Raw genomic sequence first — 16,184 nt, forward strand, 5'->3', positions numbered from 1 at the left:
ATTCAAACATTTTACTCCAGAATCTGAGATTTTTAAAAAAAAAGTTTAACCCTTGTGGTTGCAGAAAAACTTGTGAATATGAACAGAGAGTAAACTGATGCAGTGTTTCCTGTTTGACTCTGCAGGGAGCTGGAACATCTCCCCGAGAAGTGTGACCTACCTCATTAATCTCAAAACAGGGCCCCTGTGGACTTCACAACTCTGCTGATGAATAACTTGATGTTTTTCCCAAATGCCACGGAATTCATCATGTTCCTGCAGCTGGCAACCGACATTTTGTTTTATGTCTCCTTGCCCTGGTGGGACCTGTCTACGGATGCCTCTTCCTTTCCTAATAACAAGGTGTTAATTTGATTACAGTGCATGCTCCCTGCACTGTTCAGTTGAGCCAGGGAAAAAGGAATCGGGGAACCAGAAATAGAGTCCACCTTGCAGCAAGAGAGTGGCTGATAATGTGGCCTGCAGCTAGATCTAGGGAACTTGGGAGATGGGTTATTAAAGATGACTACTAGCTTCCCTCTTCTGGCACTTGTGGTGGGAAGTAGGTTCTAAGCTGGGTTGTTTGGATAACACTGCAAGAGCTGAGGCCCAGGGAATAGAAAAAGTCAGCCTGAAGAGCAAAGCAAAAAAAAATCCTTGAAAATAATAATTAACAAATGTTATGCCTGATTATTTTCAGCAATGAACCATAGTTCTGTGCAGTTGCATAGGGGTGAGGAGGATGAAGGTAATTACATGGCAATAGAATAAGTCAACTTTGCTACAGAATTTGGTCTATCTGTGCAACAGAGTACATGGAGCCTTCGAGGGTAGTAGGCATGAAGTCTCCTTCCCGTAAAACCAGAATATAAATTTGTTTATTAATTGCTTAAAATATCTCTTGTCCCAGGTCACCAGTTTTCCCATATTTTTAGTATGGATGTTGTAGTTCTGATGTTTTTGCAGCAATACACTCTAAAGAAACTGAAAAGTGCAATTTAGAACTGTATCATATCTTTGCCTAACAAGAGGCATGAGGGCTTGGGAGAATCAGACAGATCTTCCAAAGTTTTCCTTTTTGGTGGAATAAATAATTGGTTAAATGCCTCCAAACTATCTTTTGTCTCCAAAAGCTACTGAAAAATTTTCAAATAGAGGATATAGGAAGTAGGGGAAATAAATACACTGTACTTACAAAACCACCTCGTGTAACATAAGGATATTAGGATGTGGATTCAGTCGCCTCAGTGCTTGTATTTCTCGCAGACTATTCACTTGCTCGATACTAATGTGTAATTTAAAAAAGAAGTGAGAGTGGAAAACTAGTTTACAAGTTAGGAATTAGATTGTGACTAAGTCCCCACACAAGGGAGCAAGAACCTCCCCTCCTCTTATGTCCCTATGCAAGCTACCCAAATCTGGGGTCCAGGAATGCAGAAGTAATTGGGGAGTTAATTGCCTGGGGCAAGGGAATGGGGTAGGAAATGGATAATATCCTGGCTCCACTTCCCCTTCTTGCTGACCAGATTGGCTGACCCAGGAGAGGTGGGTAGTAATTTACTGTTGGTGTAGACCAGAAGTAAATTACTACTCCGCAGGAGCAAGAAAGAAATCTGAGAGGAATTGTGCGTCCAAGTCACAATAACTCCCACGGCTACTCCTGGGTTGGTGCAGCTTACAGCTATAGACTATGCCTAAAGTCACAATCTAGCCCTGTGTAATCATTAGCGTTAAAACTCAATTTAAAATTAATAACCACTAGTGTGAAGAACTAAAACACAGTATTTTACTAGCTAATTAAAACATAGTATTTAATCATGCCACTCATGCCTGGGACTCAATTAACCATTAGAAGTCCAAGCTACAGAAACCGTTGGGGGGAAAATTCATTTTATGGGGCTTCAATGGCCTTGCATGGACACTAGATATAGCAAATCACTACAGGATAAGCTTTTCCTTTCACAAGCTGATCAAGAGTTAGCCAAATGCCAAAATCCTTGTGTTTCAACATGAAAATAAGAAAATTATCCTGTACTAGCAAGATCAATTTATCTCACTATTACCTATAGCTATAAGTGAACATTCCAGTAAAAGTGTAACCTCTAGCCATTCATAACTATCAGAGGGTCCAAGACCTAAGGGAGACTTTAACGCATCATAGGGAAGATGTTCTCACAATCCCTTGTAAATATGGGAATGGTGGCCATCTAAGTGCAATGAGTTGAACACACTCAAAATTTCTTAATCTTATAACTAGTATTTATTTTTGTTAATTTGGTCTCAACTCTAGAGAGTCTGTTTTCTTTTTTAATAAGAAAAGAGACAAAACTAAAACAGATCTCTGAAAACTAACATGATATGTTTTTGGTCTCAGTGCTTAATGTTAGCTTTTCTGAATGGTCCCAAATAAAATGTGGAATAAAATGTTCCTACTTTTAATTCAAAACATGACCACAGTCAATTGATTTACACAATGAGGGTTATTTTCAGAACCAAAGTAGTACAATTTTCATGTTTGTTTTTAATCAATTTCAATATACATTAAAAAAGGAAAATATATACTCAAAAGATGCTATTTCTGATCCTTTTTATATAAGTAACAACATGAAAAGTCCTATATTTTAAGATAAATATGCAGAATTTGTCAAAAGAGTATAGATTTGAACTGCCCGTATGAATTTCCCTGATAAAAATCTATTGCTGGAATCTGTTTCACAAAATACACTGCCAGTTTCAACGATCTGTAAATAATAGTAATTTTACTTGGAGTACACTGTGTAAAACTGACTGACTCATCAATACTGGTTTACGTGACAGGGCCAGCTACCTCACCATCTAATAAGATTTAATCCTGATAAACAAAAATAAACTGATCATAACTTCAGTGAGACATAATGGAAGCCTGGTTTGTGTTAACAACAACAAACACAATTAAAAAAAACCCAAAACTCAGCACCAGCAAATTGCCATCTTTCCCAAATAAACCTCATACATAGAGCTAATTAAACAAATTCTCAGTTTTTAATATTTCTAAAATTGATTAGCCAAGAAATTTGTGTGCGTATTCTGAACATTCTGGACCAAATACTGGGTTGTAACCAAGCTTCACTCAGTGTAACTAAGGACAGAACCACTTTTACATACACCTTGTTCCTCCAGCTGGCCAGATCCAGTGAGTTTATGACTCCATTGTACCAATGGACCAGCACAAAGTGGCTATAGTAGAAAGTTTATATTCAGTGGCCTTGGCTGATTAATTTTTTTTCCATTTAAAGGAAAAGGATGGATTTGTGTTGGTAAACTCACTCTTCCTTAATCTCTGCAGATCTGATTGACTTCATAATCTGTGCAGCAACAGAGCACTGAATCAAACCTGAAATTTTTCAAAGCAATAGACGCAACGTCAATTGTTATAAAGTAACTCCCACTGAAATCAATAGGAAATGAATGTGTCTAACTGAGAGCTGAACTTGACCCCTTGCTAAAGTTAGGGGTTGTGCACCTTAATTTGGATGAGAATGCTGTGTGTGGGTGTGCAGTGAATCCCATTTTCCTAATAAGAAAGAGCTCCCACTGTGACTTGTGTTGCCCACTATTAGAGGACACAATCAAATGTGAATAAAGGCAAATACAAAATACAAAGAGGAACAAAATCTGTATAGGGAGAGAAAATAACTACTGTTACACGATCCACAATAAAATACATTTTAAAATGAACCTGACAATGGATAACGAGGGTGTTCTTTACACCATCTTCTTCTACTAATTCATTTATGGCAGGAAGAAAAATGACACGAGCATGTTCAGACATATTCTACTTTTCCTTTCTGGTAGGAATTCATTTACAAATGTAAAACCAAGACCAGAGTAGTGACAGGAACAAATAGTAGATAGGAATGAACAAAGACCCCAGTCCTCCTCTCTCTCTAATCCTGGTCTCAATTCAGTTGACAAGCAGGTATAGAATTTGCTACAGTGAGTAACATCAATGGGTCTACTTGGTAGAAAGCACAATGCCAAATAATAATTTGCTATATGATCAGGCCCTCAGTTCCCCCTTTCTAACGTATGCAAACATATTTTTCAATACACATGAACAAGTATTCAGAATCCTCTAGTCAGTCTTAAATTTATATTTATTTCCCCAATAAATGTAAACAAAGTTTTCATATTTTGGGCAATAGTATGATCAACTATACCTACCTTTCAAAATGCTGTTTCATTTGTTTGCATGCGTAGTAATTTCCATCCCTAAGACTCTGTGTCTTCAGAACATCAGAAAATGTTCCCTCACCTATTTTACCAATAGGTTTATATTCTAAAAACAAAAATATTTAAATTTTAAAATTTAAAAGTAAGTTTTGTTGTAAACAGTAAATATTTTTATATTTATCCTTAGTTGATTTTCATTAAATTCTGTCTTTGCTGGGTGATTTTCAATATTACGCTTTTGGTTGTGGTTCACATGTCAATCATTTGGGAAAAAAATTAAATTGAATTAGAGCAAATTGGGTTTTACTGCCCCATCCTACTGATGCTCATATTATTGATTGTACAATACATTAACACAATCCCAGAGTACAAACTATGACCTCCCTGCTCCGTGACACGATACCTCTGTACATACAAGATGCCTTTTTTCTGTCATAGCTAGGGCCCTACCAATTTCACAGCCGTGAAAAATGTGTCAAGGACTGTGAAATCAGCCCTCCTCCATGAAATCTGATCTTCCCTGCTGCTGGGAGCCTGAGGCTCCTAGCTGCTAGTCTAGCCACGCTGGGGAGGGACAGGACGGCCCTGCACAGCCGCTCTTGGTGAGGAGATCAGACCCACCTCCAGAGGCAGCGCAGAAATGAGGGTGGTATCATCTTGTCTTTGACCCAAACTATATTTCTCTTTCCTTAACTTCCTTTAGATGTACTTGATTGGTCCTGCTCCAGTAATACTGACTGTTCCATCAGCCAGTCTTATTCATCCTCTCAAGTCCCCTCATTGCTTAGTGTCCCTTCACATTCTGTCCTTGGTAATCTCATCTGCACCTATAGGTTCAACAACCATCTCCACCAGTGAGCTGAAGGTAAACCAATTCATGTCAGTTTCATGCTACTGTTACTGCTGGGGAAAGCCTATGAACAACAAAGGAAGCAGGCAGTGGAGTTATTCACAGAGAAGAATCCAAACAGTAGAGACCAAGGGAGAGGTAAAGTAACAAAGACCTCTTTCCTCCCTCACACCCTCATGCCTGACAGCTATAGGAGACTTAGGGTACTGCGGCACTGCAGCTATGCTACAGCAACATAGTATAGACACATGCTAGAGCAACAGGGGTTTTTCCATCACTAGAGTGAATCCACCCTCTTGAGAGGCAGTAGCTAGGTCAACAGAAGAATTCTTCTGTCTACCTAGTGGTGTCTATATGGCAGTGGTTCTTAAACTGGGGGTCGTGACCCCCTGAGGGGTCACAAGGTTATTATGGGGGGGGGTTACAAGCTATCGCCCTCCACCCCCAAACCCCACTGCGCCTCCAGCATTCATAATAGTGTTAAATATTTTTAAAGTGTTTTTAATATATAAGGGGGGTCACACTCATAGGCTTGCTGTGTGAAAGGATGGAGTATGGAGATGTTGAGAAGGAAGACGCTGTAGGCCAAGAGAAAGATATTCCATTTGTCAAAGGAACGATGTTAGAGGACGTAAACTTGACTTTTCGGTACAGATTAGCATTTTAAGTGTGAAACTTTCAGTAGGAAAAAATCTCTATAAAGCCTCAAATTCTACTAATAATTAGGAAACAAGTATAAAACTTGGGGTATGGAACGGCTTCCGTATGAGGAGAGATTAATAAGACTGGGACTTTTCAGCTTGGAAAAGAGACGGCTAAGGGGAGATATGATTGAGGTCTATAAAATCATGACTGGTGTAGAGAAAGTAGATAAGGAAGTGTTGTTTACTACTTCTCATAATACAAGAACTAAGGGTCACCAAATGAAATTAATAGGCATCAGGTTTAAAACAAATAAAAGGAAGTATTTCTTCACACACCGCACAGTCAATCTGTGGAACTCCTTGCTAGAGAATGTTGTGAAGGCCAAGACCATAACAGGGTTCAAAAAAGAACTAGATAAATTCGTGGAGGATAGGTCCATCAATGGCTATTAGCCAGGATGGGCAGGAATGGTGTCCCTAGCCTCTGTTTGCCAGAAGCTGGGATTGAGCAAGAGGGGATGGATCACTTGATGATTACCTGTTCAGTTCATTCTCTCTGGGGCACCTGGCACTGGCCACTATTGGAAGACAGGATACTGGGCTATATGGACCTTTGGTCTGACCCAATAGGGCCATTCTTACGTTCTTAAAACATCCACATTAGCAACTTAAGACTTTAAAATGGAAAGAAAGTAAAGAACTAGAAATTTTTTTTTTAAATGATTTTTTTACTTCAATTGTTTATTTAAAAATTTAAATCAAATTTTTATTTAAACATCATTTTTATCCACACTGGTGTATACAATATCTAGAACAGAAAGGGCCTAATCCCCAATTAGGAATTGATTTCAGTAGCATTCATAACAAACAAGGCACTTTTTAGACATACAAGAAAGGATGTCCCTGTTTCAAGAAGTTCGCAGTTTCAGGATAGACCGAAAGGCAGACAGAAGTCAAGGAAGGAAAACAAAATGATTTTCTATACAAATCAACAAAATACGCTATAGGTAGCATGGGAGAAGTGGGTTTCTAAGAGCGAGAAAGTAGAAGTCTTGCATATTCAGGAAAAAGAACAGGAGTACTTGTGGCACCTTAGAGACTAACAAATTTATTTCAGCATAAGCTTTCGTGGGCTACAGCTCACTTCTTCGGATGCATAGAAGAAGTGAGCTGTAGCCCACGAAAGCTTATGCTGAAATAAATTTGTTAGTCTCTAAGGTGCCACAAGTACTCCTGTTCTTTTTGCGGATACAGATTAACACAGCTGCTATTTTGAAATTTGCAGATTCAGGGAGGTCTAACAATGCAGAGGTGGCCATATGAAAGACACAGAGGTGATTGTTCGACATTGACAAATCTGCAGATGAGGGTGGGAAAACTGGTGGGGTAGAAATGCCATAAAGTTCGACAAGCGAGGATAAGTAGGGAGGGGCAGATTTAAATAGAGCCTTGAAGGGAGTGATCAACAGTTTAAACATAACTGTGGATGGAGAGCAAGTGTAGGAATTCAGAGAGGATAGTAATGTGATCAAATTGACAGCAAGGAAGATTACTTTAGTGGCTGCAGTTTGAATTGGGAGACGATACACATTAGAAGCAAGAGGAAGACCAAGGACAGGGTAGGCCCACTGATCAGTGAGGAGGGAGATACAGTAACAGGAAACATGGAAATGGCAGAGATGCTTAATGACTTCTTTGTTTCGGTCTTCACCGAGAAGTCTGAAGGAATGCCTAGCATAGTGAATGCTAATGGGAAGGGGGTAGGTTTAGAAGATAAAATAAAACAAGAACAAGTTAAAAATCACTTAGAAAAGTTAGATGCCTGCAAGTCACCAGGGCCTGATGAAATGCATCCTAGAATTCTCAAGGAGCTAATAGAGGAGGTATCTGAGCCTCTAGCTATTATCTTTGGAAAATCATGGGAGACAGGAGAGATTCCAGAAGACTGGAAAAGGGCAAATATAGTGCCCATCTATAAAAAGGGAAATAAAAACAACCCAGGAAACTACAGACCTTCTTAGTTTAACTTCTGTGCCAGGGAAGATAATGGAGCAAGTAATTAAGGAAATCATCTGCAAACACTTGGAAGGTGGTAAGGTGATAGGGAATAGCCAGCATGGATTTGTAAAGAACAAATCATGTCAGACCAATCTGATAGCTTTCTTTTATAGGATAACGAGTCTTGTGGATAAGGGAGAAGCGGTGGATGTGGTATACCTAGACTTTAGTAAGGCATTTGATACGGTCTCGCATGATATTCTTATCGATAAACTAAGCAAATACAACTTAGATGGGGCTAATATAAGGTGGGTGCATAACTGGCTGAATAACCATACTCAGAGAGTAGTTATTAATGGTTCCCAATCCTGCTGGAAAGGTATAACAAGTTGGGTTCGGCAGGGGTCTGTTTTGGGACCGGCTCTGTTCAATATCTTCATTAACGACTTAGATATTGGCATAGAAAGTACGCTTATTAAGTTTGCGGATGATACCAAACTGGGAGGGATTGCAACTGCTTTGGAGGATAGGGTCATAATTCAAAATGATCTGGACAAATTGGAGAAATGGTCTGAGGTAAACAGGATGAAGTTTAACAAAGACAAATGCAAAGTGCTCCACTTAGGAAGGAACAATCAGTTTCACACATACAGAATGGGAAGAGACTGTCTAGGAGGGCAGGTCTACACTTACTTCCTGGTTCGGCGGCAGGCAATCGATCTTCTGGGATCGATTTATCGCGTCTTGTCTACACACGATAAATCGATCCCGGATCGATCCCGGAAGTGCTCGCTGTCGACGCCGGTACTCCAGCTCGGCGAGAGGAGTACGCGGCATCGACGGGGGAGCCTGCCTGCCTGCCGCGTCTGGACCCGCGGTAAGTTCGGACTAAGGTACTTCGAATTCAGCTACATTATTAACGTAGCTGAATTTGCGTACCTTAGTTCGAAGTGGGGGGTTAGTGTGGACCAGGCCGGAAGGAGTATGGCAGAAAGGGATCTAGGGGTTATAGTGGACCACAAGCTAAATATGAGTCAACAGTGTGATGCTGTTGCAAAAAAAAGCAAACATGATTCTGGGATGCATTAACAGGTGTATTGTGAGCAAGACACAAGAAGTCATTCTTCCGCTCTACTCTGCGCTGGTTAGGCCTCAACTGGAGTATTGTGTCCAGTTCTGGGCAACGCATTTCAAGAAAGATGTGGAGAAATTGGAGAGGGTCCAGAGAAGAGCAACAAGAATGATTAAAGGTCTTGAGAACATGACCTATGAAGGAAGGCTGAAAGAATTGGGTTTGTTTAGTTTGGAAAAGAGAAGACTGAGAGGGGACACGATAGCAGTTTTCAGGTATCTAAAAGGGTGTCATAAGGAGGAGGGAGAAAACTTGTTCACCTTAGCCTCTAAGGATAGAACAAGAAGCAATGGGCTTAAATTGCAGCAAGGGAGGTTTAGGTTGGACATTAGGAAAAAGTTCCTAACTGTCAGGGTGGTTAAACACTGAAATAAACTGCCTAGGGAGGTTGTGGAATCTCCATCTCTGGAGATATTTAAGAGTAGGTTAGATAAATGTCTATCCAGGATGGTCTAGACAGTATTGGGTCCTGCCATGAGGGCAGGGGACTGGACTCCATGATCTCTCGAGGTCCCTTCCAGTCCTAGAATCTATGAATATAGGAGGATACTGCAGTAGTCAAGGTGGGATACAGTGAGGAACTAAACCAGAAATGTGGGTGTGGAGATGGAAAGAAAAGGATGGCGTATGGAGATGTTGAGAAGGAAGACGCTGTAGGCCAAGAGAAAGATATAAATTAAAAATTAATCCCATGTTCAGTATAAGTAATAAAGAGAATGGTGCCAACAGTGATAAAAAAAGGGGGAAGAGGAGGTTTGTGAGGAAAGTTTAAGAGTTTGTTTGGGGCCATGTTCAGTTTAAATGGATAAGATAACGTATCTCTCTGACATTTCCTCTGGGATATTAGATGGGATTGTTTAGAAAGAGACAGGTCAATGGTAGAGAGAAAGTTTTGAAAGTCATCAGCACAGAGTTGATATTTGAAACCATGTAAGGAGAAGATATTGTCCAGGGACAGCCTGTAAAGTGAGACGATCAAAGGGCCAAGGACAGAACCTGATGAAGAATGACTGGACAGGTAAGAGGAAAACCAGAAGAGGACAGTATCTCAAAAGCCAATGAGGGCAAAAAGTCAAGGAAAAGATGATCAACAGCATCAGAACCAACCGAGAGGCTGAGGTGGGTCTTGTGGTGCTCCTTTACTGATATTAGTAATCAGAGGGCAGGTCCTTCCCCCAGCTACTTATCTCCCTCATATATCTTTGCATAGTAGGATCTGGTCCCCCTCCCACCAACCCATAGTCCAATATGCATATTCCATCCCCATCTCAATAGCAGGGCCATTTCTGTTCCAAATGGATCTGACACTGGAGCCTAGTCCTCCACTCACACATAACAGAAGTGGGGCACAAGCACCTCATGCACCCCCCCCCCGAGCAAGACTTAGACCCCGCCTCACCCCCGTCCTCACACAGTATCTCCATTCTCCCTGCCCTAGGAGGGTCTGCTCCCTGCCACGGGACCCACTGCCAACCTACGGCGATCCCGCTCCCACTTACACATCCTGCCTGCTGCATCCCGTTAGCGCCTCCCGCTCCGCATTTCCCTCTCTCTCCACAGACAAACTGTCCCCCGTCCACCCCCCAGCGGGAGGCCCTCTCCCTCGCTCCCCTCACACCGCCCCCGGGCCCCGTCCCTCTCCGCCCTTACTGTTCATCCTGCGGCTCCTCAGCGGAGTGGGGACGGGGAGGGAAAGGCTGAGGCCTTCTCTGCAGCGCCCACCCCTCCCGGCAGAGCTGTCAGCGCGCCATGTTGTATTCCCGTCACCCTGGCAACCGCACAGGCTCAGGATTCCAGCCCAGAAACACGGCCGAGTCAGCCCCACCCGCCCACAAAGCCGCGCAAGCGCAATGCAGCTGCCTCCCCCCGGCACGCAAGCGCAATACCTTCTCCTTCTTCTTCCATGGCGCGAGATTACGGTCTCTCCTATCTTTACCCAGTTTCACAGTCGCGCAGGCGTAGTACAGCTTGTTTTTAAGCCGGGCCACTTACGACCCTGTTTGCGCAGGCGTAACAACCCCCTCGCTTTCTCTCTTCTCCCCACCCGTCCTTGACAGATGATGCACAGTGGCAAACCAGACCTTTGTACCCCACACGGCTCCGCCTGCGCATGTGCAGTAGAAACTTCTTTTGCGCCTCAGTCCGTGACTGTTGGGCAAACGCAGTAGGAATTTGTGTTCCCAGGTTTCCAAGCTCTGAGGGCCGGGCAGGTGCCCTGCCGCTGAGGAGGCTCCCTATGGGTGGGCCGGGCGCGGGAGGAGGATTAGGTTAGGCTGGCCCTACCTGGGCAGCCCCGCAGTGCTGTGGGGGGTCTTCTCAAGGCAAGGGGAAGGTCACACTGCTCAACGGTGTAATCAATTATTTTTTGTCAAGGTCTTGGTCAAGGAATAGTGAAGGTCTAGACTCCAGAGGAACATTTTTTTTCACACCACAATAACAATAATGATAATAATAAGTAAATAAAAAGATTTCACAGTCATTTCAAAAGGGTCTGGTGTTCCAGTTTTGGCCTGTGGTCCGCCTATTGACTACTCCTGGTCAAGTCCTTTGCTGAGGCTGACGTGGTCTAGATGACCGTGCAGTAATACAGCCCAGGCCCTCACCACTGTCTGGCTTGCTGTACTCTTACACAAATGGCAACTCTTTGAGCCATCTTTGTGGTGAACTGTATTCCTCCATGCCCGCATTGTCTGTAGGCTGCTGTGTCTACAATAGGTTGTGATCCCCTGCACTGTTCGCCTGGGCCCCTGCATCCTCACAAACTCCTATGTCGTCTTTGGAATGACTGCTGCAAGAGTGCTTGTCTCTCTCCCCACCAGAAGTTGGTCAAATAAAAGATATTACTTCACCCACCTTGTCTCTGTAACACTTAACATTTGTAATTACCTGAGTAGTCCCATTGCAGGAGCAGGACTGTAAATGCATCTTGTTATGTGTTTCTGTAAAGCACCATGCTTGCCTGTGATAGTACAAATAAATATTTTTTTATTTTAAATCATCAAAGCTATAGAAACAAACTATTATAAAAAGCATGCACACACCCCCAGTATAACTGTAAAACAGTGTGAAAAATGGGGCTTACTGGGAGAATTCCATAGAAATTACATATATTCAAACTTGCAGAATTATTTGGCCCTTTCATACATTTTCTTGTAGAAAGTAGTGACTTAGGCTTGTATTTTTTTAACAGTACTAGTGTATCAGTATTGTGTTTTCAAGTAAAAATTTAAAAGTCTCATACAAATTTGAAATATGAAGTAAGTAAGTTTTAAAAGTTTTAAGGTAACACGTCTTGTGGATGGGGGGGAAGTGGTAGATGTGATATATCGTGACTTTAGTAAGGTTTTGATACTGTCTCACATGACCTTCTCATAAACAAACTAGGGAAATATAACCTAGATGGAGTTAATATAAGGTGAGTGCATAATTGGTTGGGAAACTGTTCCCAGAGAGTAGTTATCAGTGGTTCACAGTCAAGCTGGAAGGGCATATCAAGTAGGGTCCTGCAGGGATCAGTTCTGGGTCCAGTTCTGTCCAGTATCTTCATCAGTGATTTAGATAATGGCATAGAGAGTACACTTACAATTTTTAACGAGGAGTTCTTGTGGCACCTTAGAGACTAACATTTATTTGGGCATAAGCTTTCATGGGCTATAACCCACTTCATCAGATGCATGGAGTGAAAAATACAGTAGGCAGATATAAATATACAGCACATGAAAAGATGGGAGTTGCCTTACCAACTGGGGGGTCAGTGCTAACGAGGCCAATTCAATCAGGGTGGATGTGGCCCATTCCCAACAGTTGACAAGAAGGTGTGAGTATCTGTGAGCCACATCCATCCTGATTGAATTGGCCTCATTAGCACTACAAAAAGTAATTTTCCCTCTGTTGATATTCCCAAATAAATCTGTTAGTCTCTAAGGTGCCACAAGGACTCCTTATTGTTTTTGCTGATAGAGACTAACACGGCTACCCCTCTGAAACCTGTCCCATATAATTTTTGCAGAGAATACCAAGCTGAGAGCGGTTGCAAATGTCTTGAAGGATAGGATTAAAATTAAAAATGATCTGGACAAACTGGAGAAATGGTTTTAACTTAATTAGGATGAAATTCAATAAGGACAAATGCAAAGTACTCCATTTAGGAAGGAACAATCAGTTGCACACATACAAAATGGGAAATGACTACGTTAGAAGGAGTACTGCGTAAAGGGATCTGGGCATCATAGTGGATCACAAGCTCAATATGAGTCAACAGCATAGGCACCAATTTTCTCCGGCGCCGGTGGGTGCCTGCGCCCGCCGCCCCTTTCCCCACCCGTGGCCCTGCCCCAACTCCACCCCATCCCCGCCCCCATTCCAACCCTATCCCCAAAGTACCCACCCTAATTCTGCCACCTCCCTGCCCCTATTGGATCCCTTCCCCAAATCCCCTCCCGGGCCCCACCTCTTCCCCCAGTGTGCCGCGTTCCCCCTCTTCCCCCCCTCCCTGCCCGGCGAATCAGCTGTTTCACAGCACAAGTGCTGGGAGGGAGGGGGGAGAAGCAGGATGCAGCGGCGCGCTCGCGGAGGAGGCGGAAGCGGAGGTGAGTTGCAGCAGGGGCGCAGGCCGGGGCCACAGGGAGCTGCCGGTGGGTGCTGAGCACCCACCAATTTTTTTCCATGGGTGCTCCAGCCCCGGAGCACCCACGGAGTTGGTGCCTATGGTCAACAGTGTAACATTGTTGCAAAAAAAGGAAACATATTCTGGGATGTATTAGCAAGAGTGTTGTAAGCAAGACATGAGAAATAATTCTTCCACTCTACTCCATGATGATACAGCCTCAACTGGAGTATTGTGTCCAGTTCTGGGTGCCACATTTCAGGAAAGATGTGGACAAATTGGAGAAAGTCCAGAGAAGAGCAACAAAAATTATTAAAGGTCTAGAAAACATGACTTATGAGGGAAGATCAAAAAAATTGGGTTTGTTTAGTCTGGAAAAGAGAAGACAGAGGGGTCATAACAGTTTTCAAGTATATAAAAGGTTATTACAAGGAGGAGGGAGAAAAATTGTTGTTTTTAACTTCTGTGGATAGGACAAGAAGCAATGGGCAGGGCCGGCTTTAGGCTGATTCAGCCGATTCTGCTAAATCGGACTCCGCGCCTAAGAGGGCCCCGCAGCTGTCCACCCTGCCCCCAGCTCACTTCCCCCTCCTCCCCTCCCCTGAATGCTCCGGCCCGGTCCTGGCGCCGGCCGAGCACCCCCGGCCCCGGCCTGTGCGGCTCCGACCCGGCTCGGCTCGGGCCCTGGGGTGCCGGCCCCGGCCGAGTGTGCCGGCCGAGCACCCCCGGACCCGGCCCCAGCGGCTCTGGCCCGGACCCAAGCCCCTCGACCCCAGCTGGAGCGCGGCCCGATTCCTGGGGGCGGGGCTTGCCGGCAGCAAGCCCCGCCCCGAGGAATCAGGCCCCGCTCTTGCTAAAGGCGGCCCTGGCAATGGGCTTATTTTGCAGCAAGGGAGGTTTAGGTTGGACATTAGGAAAAAGTTCCTAACTGCCAAGGTAGTTAAGTACTGGAATAAATTGCCTAAGGAGGCTGTGCAATCTCTGTCATTGGAGTTCTTTAAGAGCAGGTTAGACAAACACCTGTCAGGAATGGTCAAATACTTTGTTCTGCCTTGAGCATAGGGGACTGGACTAGAAGACCTCTCAGGGTCCCTTCCAGTCCTATGAATCTATGAATTGTTGCTACACCCACACAAAATTACTGGTTAATGAACAATTTTAGAAGTATATTAAGTATATAGTACTGTATAGATAGGTCCATATTTATTCAATACATTAAATATAGCAACAGTAAGGTGAGTACTACCTCCTCTTTTCAGAATCATATTTAGGTAGGTATGTAAAGCCTACAGTTGATCCTTACCACCTGTCATTCACTGTGAAACAACTAGCGGTAAAAGTGGTGTGGCTACAATCCAGTTAGAAGTTCATCAGCTTTGCCAGAGAACCTATAATATTAGGGGAAAAAAATAGTGGATTTGATGCATGTGCATTAAACAGAATTACTGGTTTACTAACTTGCACTCCCCCTGTTTGTGGTTCTTTTTCTTGTTTGATGGCCTACGTAGCAATCTCAGCTGAAAACTGCAAGATTTGCTGCAGGACTGACCATCTATAAATAATACAAGTTTATTTTAACGTAAAATAAAGATACAATTTACAATAAACCCAAAAGTTATAGAAAGAAAATAATACGTGACTCATATTTTACCAATGCAATATTTGTTTAAAAAGCAGTATGTAAAATAAATGGGAATTAAAAATAAATAATATTAAAATAAGTGGCAAAAGAAATATTTCGATTTAATGAAATAAAACTGGTCTCACTTTTAAAAAGCCATGCGTGGGGGTATAACTTACTAGCTATGAATCTAGCCTGAATGAATGAGACCTGTGGGCTGTTTGTACCTTAGGGTTGTTGCTCCTGCTTACTCATGGCCCCCAGTCTGAACCCTTTGAACGGACTTGTATAATCGCTGGCTCAAATATGCTTATTGAACCTACAAGGTCTGGAGTCTGGACCTCGGACCCCGCTGTCGGGGCGGGAACTTAGTACGTTGTCTCGGGAACAGGCAATACCGGTAGTTACACGAGTCTACAGTAAGCTAGAGGAGGAGAAATGGCAACAGTAGTTCCTGTGTTATTCTTATGGAGATCAGTGCAAGCGCTTAACAAGAAGTGGCCGGTTAGCTCAGTTGGTTAGAGCGTGGTGCTAATAACGCCAAGGTCGCGGGTTCGATCCCCGTACGGGCCACAACGCTTTTTAAAATTTTTTTATATTACATTGACTTTCCATTAATATGTTTTGATGGATAAAAACGCAAATTAACATGCTCATATTAAAATTAAAATGTTGTTATAAAATAATGACTGAGGTTATTTTACTTTCAATCAGCTACCAAAAGGGTGAGGTTTAAACTGCCTCTCCATCAAGTTTTTTTAAAGATCTATAACCTTATAATGCAGCACCATAGTTTTTAGGGGGAACCTTTGCCTGAGAATTTTATGCACCCACAATTACATTATCTGCAGTCAGAAATGCAAGTGTGTCCATTATGCCTGCATCTATCTGCACACTCATATTTGACTTTTCATGTTTTTGCACATTACTTGGTGCAATACAAAATAATAGTTTTAAAAACATATATTCAGCAAGAGTAACAGCACAGCACATTTAGGTGAGTTGAGAAGTAAATTGTAGATGTAAAATAGTCCCTCCACAAATTTCAAATAGTCTCTTTATTTTTGCTTTAGAACGTTTAAAAGTAGAAAACTAGTCTCTCTTGATTCTCTTGAATAATTTTACGCTACTCTGAAAACTGG

General features: G+C 42.8%; 1 protein-coding gene and 1 non-coding gene across 5 annotated transcripts in view; one reads left to right on the plus strand and one right to left on the minus strand.

Annotated features, from left to right (window-relative positions):
• Positions 1 to 10,576, minus strand: part of MOK (MOK protein kinase) — a 30,832-nt gene extending 20,256 nt beyond the window's left edge. For 2 of the 4 annotated variants that reach the window (XM_029912082.1, XM_024215194.2), the window contains exons 1-3: positions 10,466 to 10,576; positions 4,183 to 4,297; positions 1,175 to 1,264 (exon numbers count right to left, since the gene is read on the minus strand). In XM_029912082.1, coding sequence (XP_029767942.1) covers positions 1,175 to 1,264; positions 4,183 to 4,297; positions 10,466 to 10,472 — 212 coding nt within the window. In that variant the 5' untranslated portion in view covers positions 10,473 to 10,576. Of the gene's footprint in view, positions 1 to 1,174; positions 1,265 to 4,182; positions 4,298 to 10,465 lie in introns of those variants that run through there. The other 2 variants (XM_029912081.1, XM_024215198.2) reach the window with 2 other exon arrangements.
• Positions 10,577 to 15,541: 4,965 nt separating this feature from the next.
• Positions 15,542 to 15,615, plus strand: TRNAI-AAU. Its single transcript has one exon. It is a non-coding gene; the product is annotated as a tRNA-Ile (tRNA).
• Positions 15,616 to 16,184: the final 569 nt, after the last annotated feature.

This window comes from Terrapene carolina, unplaced genomic scaffold (genome assembly GCF_002925995.2).
Source record: "Terrapene carolina triunguis isolate 2854851 unplaced genomic scaffold, T_m_triunguis-2.0 Scaffold189, whole genome shotgun sequence".
Taxonomy (NCBI): domain Eukaryota; kingdom Metazoa; phylum Chordata; order Testudines; family Emydidae; genus Terrapene; species Terrapene triunguis.